This window comes from Diceros bicornis, chromosome 14, assembly GCF_020826845.1.
Source record: "Diceros bicornis minor isolate mBicDic1 chromosome 14, mDicBic1.mat.cur, whole genome shotgun sequence".
NCBI classification, from domain to species: Eukaryota; Metazoa; Chordata; class Mammalia; order Perissodactyla; family Rhinocerotidae; genus Diceros; species Diceros bicornis.
In genome coordinates this window covers 36,954,086-36,972,023 of record NC_080753.1, presented here as the reverse complement: position 1 = coordinate 36,972,023, position 17,938 = coordinate 36,954,086, and the positions used below count along the sequence as shown (strand labels likewise).

The following is a 17,938-nucleotide window of genomic DNA, read 5'->3' as shown; positions in this document are numbered from 1 at the left end:
CTATGCTGAGAAATAGGAAGTTCCTTGTAACTATTTCGCTCATATTAATCACTTATATTTTGTAAAATGATATGCATTATGTGCTGAGCTGTTACCAGTTACATAAGCGGTGTGTGAGGTTGGGTGACGGAGAGGAGAGCCTGTCCTCCCTCATCACAACCTCATGCTGCACTCTGACTCTAATCTCTGCCACACTCTTATTTAATCATGTGTCATCCCAGAGGCTTATTCTGGCCAGACATTTGGAGTAAATTTTTTACAGTGAAAGGATTCCAACTACAGTAATGGTCATAGGAGGATAAGGAGGAGGATTCATAACAACTGCTGTTTGTATTTACTGTACACATAAAAAGTCATGGGTTTAAATCACCATCCCACCACTTAGTAATGGGTGACCAGGGGTTGCCAGAGGTTAGCACAAGTTCTTTAATCTCTCCGTGGCTCAGTTTCATCATATGTAAAGTGGGATAACACTAATATCTACCTCAAATATTGTGAGGTTTTATATATATATATCATCTTTCATATATATATAAAGCACTTACCATCTTTCATATATATAAATATGTATAAAGCACTTATAACAGTGCCTATCACACATCAAACACAGTAAAAATGAAAGGTTTCTTATTATTATGTATCAAGTTCTATGTATATTGAGCTATAATTGACATATAACACTGCGTGAATTTAAGGTGCACAACCTGTTGATTTGATACATTTATATATTGCAATATGATTACCACTGTAATATTAGCTACCACTTCTATCAGGTCACATAATTATCATTTCTTTTTTGTTGTGAGAACATTTAAGATCTAATCTCTTTCAAGTTCTTGACATACTTTACAAGTAACATTCACTTCCCATTTTTTGAAATAGGAAACTGATACTCTGAGAGATCAGGTAACATCCAAATAGTCACAAACCTAGTGATGAATGAAGCCAACCTTTAAACACATATTTATTTTGAGGCCAAAGTTCATACTGTCTCCTCTCAATGGTTTAAATCTATTTTGTTTGAGAAAAATTTTTCTTCTATACCTTCGTTAATTGCAAATAAATGTTTAAAAGCATTTCCTGTTTTCCGTTAAAAAATGAGCATTTCAGAATACATATCAAGGCATAAGGAGCAAGTAATCACAGGTAATGGTAGTCCTCCTACATTTGTCTCAAGCACACAGCACATCATATGTACTTAGTAAATATTAATCAATTTTGGTTGGTTGGTTGAAACAGGAAAATCTTTCCAGAACACTTTTATTGTTTTTGTGACACCTTTTCATATCAACTGTTGCACTTACTACATTGTATTCTAATTATATGGTAGATGTATCTCTTTCCCTCTTTATATAGTGAATTATTTGACGGTGAAGAATTAAGACTTGACCTCATACACATTTGTATTTTATGATTTCCAGCAGATACTACAATCCCTCATACCAAGTTGGTGATCAACAGTAATTTTGAAGGGAATCATAAATAAATGAGGTCCAGGAGGTCTGAGGTTAATGCAGAGGCTGGATCATCCACCTGGATATTGATTGTTCCAGCACGATGGCCATTGTAAAGGCTAGATTATGCACATAGATATCCTGATGTACTCAGTGAGAGTAGGAACATGCCTGGAAAATAAGTAGATGAGGAAAACAAGAAGATGTAGACAACTTTGCTACAAAAGGATGTAGGCTTCAAAGGGCAAGATAATTTTATATGATAGGGAAGAAATAACAGTCTGGAAGAAAAATAAGGAAATTGGAGAATGCATACCTTGACATCACCCCTCCCACCCACCCAAACTGTGAAAGGAGGAGCAGCTTTGAATTGAAGAGTGATAAGGGAAACAATATTTGGGATAAAAATTGTCCATTAATGCACATAAAAATCATCATAAAAAGGTAGTGGTAATAGAGAAGTTTTTCATAATATTACTAGGGTTCTGAGGAATTGTATTAGTGAAGAAATGATTCAAAGGAAAGCATCTCAAAGCAAAATAACAAGAATAGTGTTGCCTAGGAAAGGTGAGATGCCTGAAGGTGAATAAAAATATTTTATGTTGCCTGTTTTTATTTTTCTCCATATAGAACTTTCACAAAAGAAAACACTTGCTTGCCATCCAAATATTTACATTTTGGCCTTAGAAAAGAGAGAAGAATATTTTTTCAAAAGTGCATTAATCTTTTGGGTTTAATATGTAAAAATTACTATTTATTCATGAAGGTAAGTGACTGAAAAGACATGACAAATTTCATAATTATTTTGGTAAGCAAGAGAAACATAAAATTTCACCTTGGTTTACATAATAGCCTTTGGAAAGCATTGTATAAATTACTTATATGCCAAGTTATGGTTACCAAACACTACAGTAATATTATTTATTTAAAACAACTCCTTTGTAAATCATTTCATAAGATGAAAAAGGAAAACATGTTTGTGTTAGGTGCTTCCTGCAGATAATAAAAAGGAAAAATTGTAAAATGTTTGATGTAATCATAAAAATAACTTTCACATCAGAAGTACCGTGGGATGATTTCTGGTAGGATCAAATTAACTTAGGTCCTAGAACTTATATTGCATATTAATATAATTATTCCAAAATGAGAGTTACTCTGAGGTTTTCTGGAAGAGGCAACCTTTGCGCAGATAAGAAAGAAACATTATGGCTGCATGAACTGGTATTTTGAATGTCTCAGATTTCATTTGATCATATTTTCAAACTAAAAATTGTAATATTACACCCTAGATGTTGTTTGCAAATGCATAAGATACATGGATCCAGGATCATGGTCACCGTACTCATGATCCTATGTTTTTATCTGATATGGATTCTCATCTGTTATGAATTTGTAGTTGCATTTGAGAAAGGCTGGAATGGGATGATCGTAGGAATGTTTCTGAGATGTGAGTCTAAAGAAAACTTTTTCTTTACCCTAAAAAATCAGTTTCCCAATTAGACTTAAAACAGGATTTAACTCTGGTCATATCATTTTTGTGTTTGTATATAAAAACTTACTCAAATAAACTAATAAAAATCAGTAAGATATCTACTTTACTGCTTTGTTTCAACTAATACTAAATTTATTTATATCTTGACGTACACCCCAGGAGACTAATGGGGAAAGGCAATGGTGAGTTAGATAATAAAGAATTTGATTTATGAGTTTTTAAATTAAACCATATAAAAATTAAGAAAACATAATTTCAGTTTGAATTAAATGAATGATTTTAATACCACTTGTTATGAAAAGAAGTTTATCCTGTGAATTTGCTGTTTTCTTATTTAAGCTGAGGGGTGACTCAAGGATCACAAGGATTTGTGAGCTTGTTTTACAGAAGAAAAAGAATGCCTTCAAGGAAGTTACCATCACTAGATAACCAGCCCCAGCTGCTGTTGACGCCCAAAAGTCAGACTGTCCAAGGGCTTTTCTGAAGTGAAAGAAGCCCTGATTACCCCTTTGTTTCTCCAAAACTCCTCCTGCCAAGCCCTTTAGCTCTACAAAACCCCCTGCTTTCTTTTCTTGTTAGGGTGGATGTGAGAGAATCTATCTTCTTGCCTTCTCATTTTGGCCATTTCGAATAAAGCATTCTCCGTCTCCCAGCACCAGATGTCTCAGTGATTGGCTTATTGTGCATTGGGCTCACGAACTTGAGATTAAGAGGTTCAGTATCACAATCATTCGTTTAATTACAGATGTAGTTTAGTATCAATGAATAAATGATACTTTCACATATTTTAGAAAATGAAATATATGAAAGATATACAATGAAATATCTTCCTCTTATCCCTTTACCCCATCCATTCATTTCTTCCAAATAAACATTGTTATTAGTTTCTTGGTATACAAAAAACAGAGGATGAGGGGGTAGGGAATAATGTTGGTTAATTTAACTATTCCAAATGTAATCATAGAAGAAATTCTAGAGCAAGTCAACTTAATTACGAGTTTAGAATGAAAACATGCAGCTGTAGAGGTAGAACATGATTTCTCACAGATGATTATCACTGTCCTGTTCTTATCTTAAACTAGTCTTCTCTAGCTCAGAATCTCACTTTTTATCGGTTCTTAAATGTACATATTACATGAGCTGGAATAATCTAATGAAGTATTCCAAATACACAATTTTATTAAATGTGTCTATATGTATATATGTTTGTAATCTATGTATAGCATTCTATATATATATATGCATATAATATATAATCTAGCTATATAATATGCATATAGCTTTCAAAGCTAGATGAAAAGAATTTATGGACAATCTAGTAAAAAATATCAGACCTAAGACTGTATACCCAATAGTAAATTGTATTCAGATATGAAAAATCTATACCATGATTCATGAATAGCAGTAAACTGTAGAAAAGCATGAGGTTACATTATAAAACTGAACAAAACTATTTAAAATGCTGCAATATAAATATCAAGTGGAAAAAAGCTTCCATGTTACAAGATGACACACATTTTTAACATTTATATGTTACCTAAATTATTATTCAATTTGTGGTTTAATTAGAACTTTGAATATGGAAGGCCATTATAACAATGATCCAATATATCAGAATAATTAACTGAATGAAATAAGTGAACAAGCGAATGAATAGTTGCATGAATATGTAGACAGTTGATATTAACAAGGATCCAGTTCTCAGCTCTTAGAGAAAAAGTAAACACTCTTGAGGTTTCTTAAAGTGTTTTCTTTTTTCAATATAATGACTCTACTTTACAGTTGAGTGGTGTTCTGTGTGTATTTACCTATCTCTTTTTCCCTGAGGAAGCCTTAACCTTTGAAGAAAGTTTATCTCCATGTTATTTGTTAAGTGGCCTGCCCCAGAGGCCTCTTCTAGGAGTTAAATTGTGAAATTGTTAAAACCATGAGTCAAATTGAGACAGAAGCACCAGTGACGGCCTAATAAAGCTGGCATCTCTGGAGACAACCGTGAAAGTATTTAGCATGTGTGCCCTGATGAATCATCTTGCTCCTCAGAGACAACAGTTTTCAGGCACTTAAACAATTATGTACTTACTGACTTTGTGAAAACATTTATAATGTTTTAATAATACAATTATCTGTAAGCTATCTAATGAGTGCTCAAGTGACCTACTGGTAGAATAAGACCTTACTTAACAATTTCCAAGGAGACCATTCTTAATTGCCTGGAAACTGCAAAATGATGACTCTAAGCAGCTGCTGCTTGCTCTGTGTAAAATGAATGAACTGTTTCCTGGTACAGGTCTACATGAGCACATGTCTTTAGTACAGATTAAAGATTGCCATAATCTGGAGTCTCGGAGTGAAAGTAAATTCTATAGGGGCCTCCAAAGTTATTTTAGTTACCTACTCTCTCCAACTCCAAGATTTCAAATTCTTTATTTTGTGGTTAAATGAGCTGAAATAATCTAATGAAATGCTCCTGTGGGGGAAGAGGGAGAAGCCCCCTCTGTCCCTTCTCTTAAGGTTCTTACGGATGGCCAAATAATTAACAAGACATGTTAGCAGGAGAAAATAATACCAAGTTTAATAACATGTATACATGGGAGAAAGCAGGGACACTGCGTTTCTCAACACAATAGCAGAAATTCTCGTCATAAATACCATGGTCAGCTGAAGACAAAGGAGGATGTTGGGGGGGAGCCAGCTGCGGGAGATTACCACTAAAGCACAGTAAACAAGAGTAAGGTTATTATGCAGTTTTAAGGCCTCAGCTTCCACGTTGATAAGTCTCTAGAAATGAGGCCATCCCCCCTCTTTCTAATACAGAGAGGGAGATACCTTTACAAATGGAGATTTCCCTTATAAATGTAAATGTTTGTCTGGCAGCTCCTTGCAGGGCCATCCAGAGAATGTGGCCAGAGAGACAGAACTTGCGATAAGATGGGCTTGTTGGTGCCTTTCTTATTGTAACATCAATTTTACATTATATTACAGCTATCAGATGGAAGATCTGATCCAGGAAGGAGTTACTATGTCAAATTCTTTAGGCAGTTAGTGGGGGAGGTCAAATGTCCTTCAGAGAAAACAATCAAGGTAAAGAGATAGATTTCAGGGAGGCCAAATCTTGATCTCCCTCACTCCAAATAGACTGATTCAATCCCTCATTCTTTTTAACTCTTCCATGAAAGCAATAAATCATGCTGCTAATTCTCAATGTAGTATATGCAGCAGTTAAGAATACAGTTCTTAGAATCAGATAGTTTGAGTACGAACAAAGGTCCACCAATTGTTAGATATGTGACCTTAGGAAAGCTAGTTAGCAATTCAGTGGCTCAATTGTTTATCTGTAAAAAAAAAAATAGTAATAGAACCTCTCTCGTGTGGCTGTTGTGAATATCAAATATGTTAATATATACTAATCATATTAAATGGTGTCACACATAGTAAGCACACAAAAAATGTTAGGTCTCATCATTCTACCGCCCAAATAACAATGTCTTGTTTTTTACAGTTACTTATTTTAAGAATTACTTTTGCATTTATGTTCTTAGAAATCATGTTCATTTTACAGAAAAGAAAATTGAAATTAAGGAAACCATAATGGACTTAACTAAGATTGCACTGGTATTCAACAGTAATGTCTGATTGAGATAGGCAGGAAGCTAGATATGAGCTGGGAGCAAGGTCCCTCCACCAGGTGTAGCAACCTAATTACCCGGCAGCAGGTCTTCGGACTGCAGCACTTCCCTGAACCTTGTCCGAGAGTAGCCCCAAGCCTCATTATACCCTCATTTGCATTGCGGTTTTGACTCCCCCACACCCCCCACCTCGCGGGGGCATCATAGCCATGACAGTTTCAGCTCTGCCTATGTAAGGAAAAAAATCTCCCTTTCCTGACGTGGGGGTGGAGACAATGCCCTGATTGGCATACGTTCCAAGACCCTCCCCTTCCCAGGGACCGACGTTCCTTAGCCAGCGACCACCACGACTTTAGTGCAGTTGCTCCCCTCAAGCCTGCCCACCCCTCCCCTTGGGGTGTACTTTCACTTTGCTAATAAATCCTCCTCTGTTACAACTTCCGCTATGTGTCTGCTCTCAAATTTTGTGTCTGTGGACCAAGAACCTGGAACCTCACTGCACCCATCTGACCTGTGCCGTGACACAACTTCAAACTCAGGTTTCTGATTGCAAATCTGGTGGTGCTTCTACCACTTCCCAGCCTTTTCTACACCTACCTACAATTGCTGTTATAGTCAGTTCTTTCCAGTACTGACAGGGTAGAAAGCAAGATAGAAAACTGCATCTGGAAGAAATAAGCACTGACTATTGTGGGCGATCAGAATTTGCCACCCCAAAATGTGTCTCTTTGGCTTGATTATTTTTAACAACACAAGACTCAGAAAGAAACTTTGCCCTTCCCCCTACATGCCTAAAAGAATTTAAAATAGAAGTCCTGTTCTAGGAAGGAGCTATGGCAATAGATAACTATAGTATAATAAAAACTAGGTGTGGTAGACAGAGAGGAACCTAGCAAGGCCCATTTAATCAAAGTCCTCCCCATGTCCCATTGCTTTTGCAAGGTATGGCAAACATTTGTTTACCAAATATTTGCTTTTCTATTTCCGTATGAATTGCCTTCCTCCCCTTTGAAGTCCCAAATCACTACCCCCAACGTCCTTTTTTGTCCTTTGCTGAAGATGGTATTTAAGGTGGTGGCTTTGGTTATTTTGGACAGTTACTCAGTTTTCCTGGGTTTCTCCCACGTATACATGTAAATAAACCTTGTTTGATTTTCTCCTGTTATTCTGTCTCACATCAATCTAATTGTTAGACTAGCCAGAAGAACCTAGAGGGTAGAAGAATAGTTTTTCTTCCCCTAGGTTATTTTGTTTCACTTAATTTAACCAAATTTCAAAATATAAGTTCTAGTTGCCAGTATGATACCATAAATACACTCACTCTATCTCTCCCAATAAGTGCAGCAATAAAACCTGAACAGAATGCAAGGAGAAGCTATTGGAACACTCTGAAAAGTAAATATTAGCAGGTGGATTAATGGAGAGTACTAGAATTCAAAGAACCACCAAATTGGCAGTGTTTACCATTTTTTCCCTCCAGAATCTCTCAGCCTGGGCTTATGACAATCAGAAACACAGAAGTAACTCAGTTAAAACCATATCACAGTCAGAGAGGGCACTAGAAGAAGCCCTCTGTCTCTGGCTCAAGGAGCATGAAAAGGAATTCCTAATGCTTAGAATGAGGAATACCAAAATCTGTATTAGTCCAGATTCTCTAGAGAATAAAACCTATAGGATGTGTATGTAGAGAAAGATTTATTTAGGGAATTGTGATTATGGAGGCTGGCAAATTTAAAACTTGTGGGGTGGGCTAGCAGGCTAGAGACCCAGGGAGAGCTGATGCTGCACTTCAAGTCTTAAGGCTGTCTGGCTGAAGACCCACATTAAGAGCTGATGTTACAGACTAAATCCTATTATTTTTTCTCCTTTCTCTGTTTTATTTTTTTTCACGCCTAGCCCATTCTGTGGCATCAGTGACAGCGGTAGCAGTGGGAACAGAAGTGTTTCCACGCAGGTCAAATCTCTGACGGAGGGGAAGCTGCCTCTCCATTCTGTGGAGCTGCGCTTCCATGAGACTACAACCAACCCCACTGATTTTTTTTTCTCTCTTTTTCTGTCTGCTGCTTCTCCTCAGACTGAGTGCAATTGAGAATGTGTATGACAGAGCAGGGTAATTGGCACACTAGTTTTCTAGCCAGAGGACCAAAAAGGGACTCCACAGAACGAGATATTACCAGGAAGATAAAAGAGAGATAAGTTTCACATGTGTGGATCTGATACTAAATAGCATAGGAGAAACTTTGAGAACTAAGCTCTCGGGTCCCACACTGGCTACTGAATGGGACAGGCAGTGGGGCAGATCTGAAGAACGCTGCAAAAGCTTTGCCGAGAGAAATTTAAAAGGCACAAATAACTGGAGAGATATACCATGTTAATCTACATTATGTATTCTCAACTGGAATGATGTTGTTTCCAAGGCGTTGAAAATAGGTTCTTGGGGTACAAAAAAATCTTAGATATCACAGTGATTCATGTCCCTCCAAAGGCCACAGTCTGTAAACATATATATAGTATATCTGAGGAATTAAAATTTTGTGAGAGTGGGATGATTCAAAAAATATATATAAAAAAGCCTCCTTGAGGGATGATAATTTTAAAAGATTGGGAAACACTGATCTTCATAAACTCTCCCCAAATTGATCTATACTTTGAATACCATCCTTATAAAAATCTCAGCAGTGTTTCCAGTAGAAATGGACAAGTTGATTCTAAAATTCGTTTGTAAATGCAAAGGTACTTAGAATAACCAAAACATTTTTGAAAAAGAACAAAATTGAATACTTAAATGACTTTATTTCAAGACTTACTATAGAACTACAGCAAGCCTGACAGTGTGGTGTTAGGAGATGAATAGATTGTGGGAGGAAAAAAGTAAACACTTGTCTGGGACGGAAAGAGTGAAAATCAGCCTGAACCAGTAAAGCAAAAAGCATCCCTGCCATTATTCATGCTGGAAGGACAGACACATAAAGCAGCTACAAAGTTAACAAGGGCACACAGTAGCACTTTGAGTGACTGCTGCTTTGTTATCAATAACACCCCTAGACTAGATTTATACACCCATCTATTACTAGGGATACCTAATTGCTAAACAGGCCTTGCCTCACAATAGCACCTAATTGCTAGTTATTCCCTGCTTCTCCTAATCCCTCCTCAAGAATGGCAACCAACCCAGAACTGACCCCTGTGTCCCTTAGATCCTCCTCAGAATTCTTCAGCTGGAAGCCAAACCTTACAAATGATGTTCCTTTCCTTTCTGTGTCAAGTGTGACATATACCACTTGCTCTGGAATGCCCTCTCTCACTACAAATCAGCATCTGATTTTTTCAAACTACAGGTTACTTCTGGTGGTTTTTGGCTGATTAGGCTTAAATAGAACAACATAAAACTTCCAGATAGAACAAAACATGTTTGGTTAATTAATTTTTACCAAGGTGTCAAGATAATTCAAAGCACAAAGGATAGTCTTTTCAACAAACTGTGCCATAGTAACACCACACAATGTGAGTATTTTTTCAGAAAAAAAAAATGAACTTTTATATTATATCAAAAATTTATATGAGCTGGATAACAGACCTAAATATAAAAGCTGTAGAAAAGTACCTTTATGACTCTACAGTAGGCAAAGTTTTCTTAGGGCATGAAAACCAAAAGCTAACAGTTAAAGAAAAAATATAATGATCAATTGGAATTCATCAAAAGCAAACATTTTGCTTTTTAAAAGACACTATAAAGAAAATGCAAAGGAGTGCTACAGACTAGGAAAAAATAAAATACATAATGTGGCAAACTTATATCCAAAATATATTTTTAGATTTGTAAATGGTAATACTAAAAACAAAAATGACCTAATTAAGAAAGGAAAAACTTGAAAAGACATTTCACGAAAGAAGAAATGTAAATGGCCAGTTAGTCCATAAAAGATGCTCAACATCATCAGTCACCTTAGAAATATAAATTAAAACTATCATAGGATATACCCACCAAAACTGCTTAAATTAAAAAATTGACTTGCACCTCTGTACCTCTCAGGCTTCTCCTCAGATCATTGTTGAATTGACTTGGTTTGGGTATTTTACTTTTCTTTGCAAGGAAAAGGCACTTCCATTGTTTGCGTCTTCCATAGCTCTCTCAGGTTCTCAGTCCACTCGCTTGAATCCCACTGTGCCCTTACCGCACATCTCTGCTGATTCCAAGTCTGTCTGACCAGACCAGTGTGAATGCTGAGCTCTGGCTGAGCAAGCTCCACATTTTCAGAATTTGGTTGAGAGCTTGGTTTTAAGTAGGCAGTCAACAGCTGCATATTGAATGGACCCTAAAGGAATTGAATTTACTTGGTTCTACAGCAAGATGCAGTTAATCCTCTCTGCTCTTATCAACTGGAAGGAATGCTCCTTCAGGGAAGTACATAAGAAAGAAATGCAGGTAACCTTGTCTCCAACTGATGAATAACCACATGAAGGCCCAGAGAGGTTGGTACCTTGCCAAGGTTACTCAGCTAGTTAATGGCAGAACTGGGACTAGCTTCCACAGGTCTGGCTTCAGGCCTAGTATTCTTTCAGGGGCACACCCACTAATCACCATCACTGGACTTAAGCAGGCTGGTTACTCCATTAGGGACAACAGGCCCAGGTCTATTGACTATGAGCTTTGGAAGAGCCCAAGAAAATATATTCCCTCCTAAAATGAAAAAGTAAACAGAAAAATCAATAAAAGTAAATGTTTACAAACTATCACCTACCCAACTGCAATTGAGCACAACTCTTCTTTAATTTTTGCTTATATTGAATGTGGGATGTAGCCACATTACAATGTGTTTGCCAACATGTACAGTGGAGCCTCCAAAATCTCAATCCTGGGCCCCTCATAGGTCTTCAAACAGACCAACATATGATATTGAAGTCTGAAGGGCTCAGGCCTGGGTGTCTCAGCTTCACTATCCTGCTGCCTAGATGATTGTATTATTTGGTAAAATCAGACACTGGCAAGTCAGAGCAGAGACCACTTGGGTTCATCCTCAAACTCAGGAGTTGCCTGGGTGAAATTTGAAACTGGTTCCTGTGCACAAAGGGCAAGGAGAGACGAAAGACAGCGACAGACTACCCCAGATTGGGAAGTGGCAGTTTTAAATAAGCAAAGGAACTTACTTACGAGGCTTGTCTTGGGTGGCCACAAAATGAGTATTCACCTGCTAGAATTGTAAAAGTTTACATACAGGCCTTAACTGGGTTCAGTCACATATACCATCCAGATGGTCTCAACAGCACATTGCTCTCAAGACTGTGTCCTTGAAAACGGTTCCCACTCTGGGAACAGTGGGCAGAATGTACGTTCCAAGGACAGGGTAGGGAGTGAGGAGCCTCTGATTGCCCGGGTCTGGTTGATGGGCCAACTGGTGGTACCGTACTCACAATTACCTCCTCCAACAATTTGGCAGAAACTCCTCCTGACTCCAGTGAGCCCTGGGGCCCAAATGACACTTACAGATGCTCACCAACTCAGTCTCCTTTGTTTCCTTAAACAGCCATTTAGAATCAGACACTCTGAGAGGTAGAATTGGCTCAAGCAAGACCAACTCAGACAAAGCTCAAGACCTTTCTTACAGTGCTTTAGAAATGAAAGAGGGGGAGGAATCTAACTTTACCCCTAGAAAAAGAAGGAGGCCTGTAACCTTGGATGCTCCTGGAATATAAAGTGAGGATGAAGCCCCATGGATGGGACCAGATCCAAGAGAATCACAAAGAAATGATCAGAGCCCTGATGGAACCATGCTTGAATTCCACCTCTTCTGGACTTCTCAGATACATAAGCCAATAAATCCCATCTGTTGCTTTAAAAATAATTGATAATATCAAGTGTGTTTGCAAGGACATGGAACAACATGGAACTCATATACTGCTAGTGGGAGAATAAAATATAATAACTAGTTTGGTATATTTATTCCCAGTTTCTAACAGAGTTATATATATACTTATCCTATGACTCAACTATTCCATCTCTAGCTATTTATCGAAGAAAAATGAACAGATATATCTGTGAAAGGATTTGTATAATAATTTCCATAAAAGCTTTATTTGTATAGCCCAAAACTATAAATGGCCCAAATGTCTATCAACTGTTGAAAGGATAAATTACAGTAAATTCATATATAATGGAATACTACTCAGCAATAAAAAATAACAAACTACTGATATGCTCAAAAACATGGAAGAATCATAAAGTATTATGTTGATCAAAAGAAACTAAGCACAAAATACATACTGTATGATTTTACTTACATGAAACTCTAGAAGAGGCAAAATTAACTTAGAATGATATAAACATGAAGAGTGGTTTTTCTGGAGGGAGTGGGAGAATTGATTGGAACAGGATGTAGAGGAAATTTTCTGGGGTGATGAATGCAATTTATATCTAGATTAGAGTCATTAGACAATACTAGTCAAATTTTGTCCAAATGTTCCCTTACATTTTGTGTATTTTATTAACTATTAAATCTCAATTAAAAAATAATGGTACATTACAGGTAAAAAAATTGTAATTATTTTCTTTTTCTTAAATTACAAAGTCAAACAAACCATCAGTCAGGAACTCCATCAGTTTTTAGTCTCCAAATCCACAGGCACGCTTATCAGTTCCTCCTTCATTCCTATCACTGAGGTGAGTCCCTGCACCTGAGCTCCATGTTTTAGGTGCTCCCAGTTTCTCAGGTGTTTAACATCATTATTATTGGCTCTCCTCTGTCTTCATTCTTACTCTCCATAGTTCTTACTGTCCTTCCTATTCTGTTATGAGAAGCAACAACTCAAATTGTCTGTGAACCTCTCTAGTTGTATGCTGGCATGTTTGTTTTGAAATTCATTTCCCTAGATTTTATTATGTGTATTTTATTTTTATTCTTTTTAATATTACTTTACTTATTTTCTTTAGTATATTGAAAGTTAACAGCTACAGCTTTAACAAAATGCTGTCTTTGTTCAGAGCTCTGAACTAATCACAGGAAGCACATCAGGAAGGGAAAAAAAAACTAATAAGATAGAAATAGGATGTGACAATTATGGTGCCATTGATTTAAAAAAATACAGAAATTTATTTTGACAAAAGGATGATGAATTTGGGTTAAAACAACATTTGGGCTTCTGAGACTTGACTGAATTTAGGATAGAAATAAATGCTGTACATGTACGAAGTGAGAGTCAGTGGCATAGGGTTAATATTTAATGCATAGAAGTAATGTTAAGTATAGGAACCATGTTGTATAGCAGATCTTCATATCATTTTGCATAACTGAAACATCATACCTTTTGAACAATAATTTCCTATACTGTATTGTGCACTTAAACATTTAAGAGGGTAGGTCTCATGTTAAATGTTCTTACTGCAATAAAAATTTTTTAATAATAGATAAAAAAGAAAGTTAAAAAATAAAGGTGTTATTGAGATAAATAAAAAACAAGGAAAGAAAGAAAGAAAATGAAAGAGATAGACCACATTGAGATAGAAGAGCATATAGTCAAAGAATGAACCTTGGCTGTTTCCCGCTTTTGAAATATTTGATGAGAAATACATGCTGACACAAAAAGACTAAAATTGTTAGTAGTTGCTCAAGTAATGAGCAATTGTGACTACAGAAGTTTACTTAAACTTAAAAAACTTTATAACCAACTAAATCACACTCTCCACTCTCTCTACTTCATTCATCTATTCCACAAACATAATATCCTAGAATGATATCCTGCAGTGAATAAAACATCACACTAGGGGATATGGGGAATACAAAGACGTACACTTCCTACAATATGTGTCTTCATTAGAAGCATAAAAAGTAATAAGAAAGCAAATATTTTCATGCACAAATACTAAAGAATGTTAAATGTCATGGTAGTCTGGTACATTCATATATTTTTTCAATAATAATTATTTAGCACCTACCATAAGCCAGTAATCGTTCTAGGCCCTAAAGATAAAGAGGTGAATAGGATACATAAATCAGATAATAGTAATTTCTATAAGTGCTATTAAAGGAAAAATACAGTGGGGTTATCGAGAGTTACTTGGGCCCTTGAGAAGATGTAATTTTGAATACAGTAGTCAAGGAACTCTCCTGAACACAATTTTAGGTAGTGCCATGTAACTTAAGAAGGAAGATAAAACACTTCTAGTTGGAATGATGAGGAGAGAAAGTAGATTTTGAATGAGACTATAAAGAATGGAGAGAATTTTGATGAAAAAATTGTGGGAATATGAATTCCAAATTAAGAGAATGGCCATAGTAATGGCTTGGAGTCAAGAAAAAATCAAGCCCTATATGGGGAAGGATTATTTAGTGTTTCTAAAGTAGACAAGATTACAAGATAGGCAGTACTTAGCACACTGAATACACTGATTACAAATAATTATAGTTAGGTGGAGAATATGGAAACCAGCAGAGGTCTTTTTGAACACAAGACAGGAGACTGTACACAGCACTATTTAAGGAAAGTTAACACTAAAGTGATGTGCAGGGTACATTAGAGCAGTAGGGAAATAAAGACAAGGCACTCCATTAGAACACTATGGCAAAAGAACAGAAATGAAAAAAAAATTAAGACTTACGCTAGAGAGGCACTCATAGGTCTGAGAAGGAGAATATCCTAAGAGAACTGGGACGGAAGATGTTACATAGCTTGTCTCCTCCATCTATAAACCTTTTCTTTTTTATCTGTCTTTCAATCTCTTACATTATTATATTCTGTGTTATTTTCCTTTATTTGCATCTCTAAGCTTCTTTTCTTATCTTTCAAATTTTCTCTCCCTTTTCTATATTTCTTTCTCTCTTCTACCACTTTGTCTTCTTGCCCATTTGTCTTATCTTCATATTTTTTCCTTACATGGTAATAACATATAAAAAGCAGTAATTTAGTACCTTTGCTTTTAATATCTGTAATTCCTACTCCCTTTTCTAAATTTAGTTACCATGCAACAAAGAATTTTTATTACCCCCCAAAAAACTTAGTTACTTTTCTGTACATTCTTCTCTGATTCTGCGTTTAAAATTTTTAGAAAAAGATTTCCTAAATTTAAGATACCCTAAAAGATAGTAATCTGTCAAGTGGACTTATTTCTGGAAAAATTCCTTTAGGATGTTCCAACTTTTGCACAGAGTAAGGAATATAAACTGAAATTGAGAAACTATGATTATTCTTTACAATGTGAAGATAAATTGGCATTGAATCATGCGGCATGTGACAAAACTGAAACTAATTGCCAAGAGATGTGGGGATAAAATATCGTTTCATCATGATTCATATAGCTCTGTCAAAATCAGCATAATGTGAACTTAGCCTATTGGTGATGATGCTCTATTAAAAAGAACATAGTGAGGAAAGAAAAGCCAAAAGCATGACTTAAATAATAAGAAGTATAATAAACATATATGAGGAGCATAAGGAAAAAGTCTTTCATGTTCCTCAATGTATAGGGAGTAATATAAAGAAGGAAGGAAAGTATAAAGAGATGATATCCATCAAACACATTGCATGAAAGAGGGGCAATGTCTTTTGGTTGGAGGATTCATGAATGGACAGTATCAATAAGAAGAAAATATCTAAAAAGAGTATGATCAATGTCTCTTGCACAGGACTAACAAAAGCTCAAGAATATATACACTTAGGGTTCAGTACGCCTACTGTTCAATATCTGTCCCAACATTGCAATCAACTTATAAATTGAGTTTCACTAGCAATAGCTGAGTGGTAAAAAAGTTAATTTTCTAATATAAGATTATAGACCACAGATAAGTAAAAATTACATATCAAAAGAGAGAACTGGTGGCTGCCACTTGTTCCTCACAGCTTTCACAGCTTCTTTGATGTCCTTATTCCTCAATGTGTAAATTATAGGGTTTAGCATGGGGGTAACAACACTATATAATACTGAGATTAGCCTGTCTTTCTCCAATGAGTAAGCGGAGAGTGGCCGTACATATGTGAAAATGGCACTGCCATAATAGAGAAGGACAATGATCAGGTGGGAGGCACAGGTAGAAAAGGCTTTGCATCTCCCCTCTGAGGAGTGGATCCTCAAGATGGAGGAGATTATGTAAAGGTAGGAAAGGACAATACACAGAAAAGGAATCCAACCAATGAAGACTCCAATGGAGAGCAATGCCAGTTCATTGACAGAAGTGTCCCCACAAGACAAGATCAGCAAAGGGGGGATGTCACAGAAGAAATAATTAATCTGGTTGTTGCCACAGAAGGGCAGGCGGAATGTCAGTACTGTGTGCACCACTGAGTTGAGGAAACCACCAGTCCAGCATGAGGCTGATAATTGGCTATACAGAGTCTTGTTCATAATAACTGAATACCTTAGGGGCTTACAGCTTGCAATGTAACGATCATATGCCATTGCTGCCAGGAGAAGACACTCTGATCCTACAAAGAATATGAATGCAAAAAGTTGAGCCACACAGCCCCCATAGGAAATGCTTTTCTTCTCTGATAGAAGATGAGCCGTCATCTGGGGGACATTGGTGGTGGTGTAACAGATGTCAAGAAAGGCCAAATTCCCTAGAAAATGATACATGGGTGTGTGTAGATGTGGATCAGCCACAATCAGCAAGATAATGAATATATTTCCTCCCAAAGTACAGATATAAGTCAGAAAGAAGATGGTGAATAGTAAAAACTGCAATTCATTTAGGCTGGAGAATCCCAAAATGATGAATTCAGACAGAGCTGTTTGATTCTTTCCTTCCATGAAGTTATCTGGTTTCCTTTGGGAAACTGGGCAAAGAGATTTACAGATTACAATAATCGTATGCTCCAGAAGCAGTGGTCTACAAAACAAGAAAACAAAAGCATTACAAATAAAAATCATCACCATCTATGTCAGATTCCAACCCAGAGGAGCAGCATTTCTTCACAAATCATAGCTCATATCTATCACCAAACACAGATGTAAGTACCTCCAATGTTTCACTTGTAAATAAAATCTCTAAAATATACAGTACAGATTGTATTTAATTAGAAAATCACAGAAGGGCACCATACACCTTAAGAGTCCTCTGTTAATAATGGCTGGGTCAGATCCACCCACATTTTCTTGGTGATGTGTGAATATGTTTTGCAGAATGCAGTTTGTAGAAGAATCTCTGGGCATCCTTAGCTTCTTTAAAGTCATTCCTTCTCTCCCTTTCCATCCTTGAGAGCTGTCTCTTTTTTTAGGCCGACAAAATGAGGAGATTGTTAGGATGTCCTGAGACACATACCCTTCAGTTCATATCTGAGACTGGGAGAAACAGGTAATAGACAAGGATCCTGGGTATTGTGACCTCTTCTAAGAACAGAGAATTTGTTAGATTAAGTGAAACGTATTAGCTTTTTAG

General features: G+C 36.5%; 1 protein-coding gene across 1 annotated transcript; it reads right to left on the bottom strand.

Annotated features, from left to right (window-relative positions):
- Window positions 1–16,356: 16,356 nt before the first annotated feature.
- On the bottom strand, window positions 16,357–17,310 carry LOC131413947 (olfactory receptor 5V1-like). Its single transcript, XM_058554953.1, has one exon. The coding sequence runs from the start codon at window positions 17,308–17,310 to the stop codon at window positions 16,357–16,359; it is 954 nt and encodes a 317-aa protein (XP_058410936.1).
- Between the last annotated feature and the right edge of the window lie 628 nt (window positions 17,311–17,938).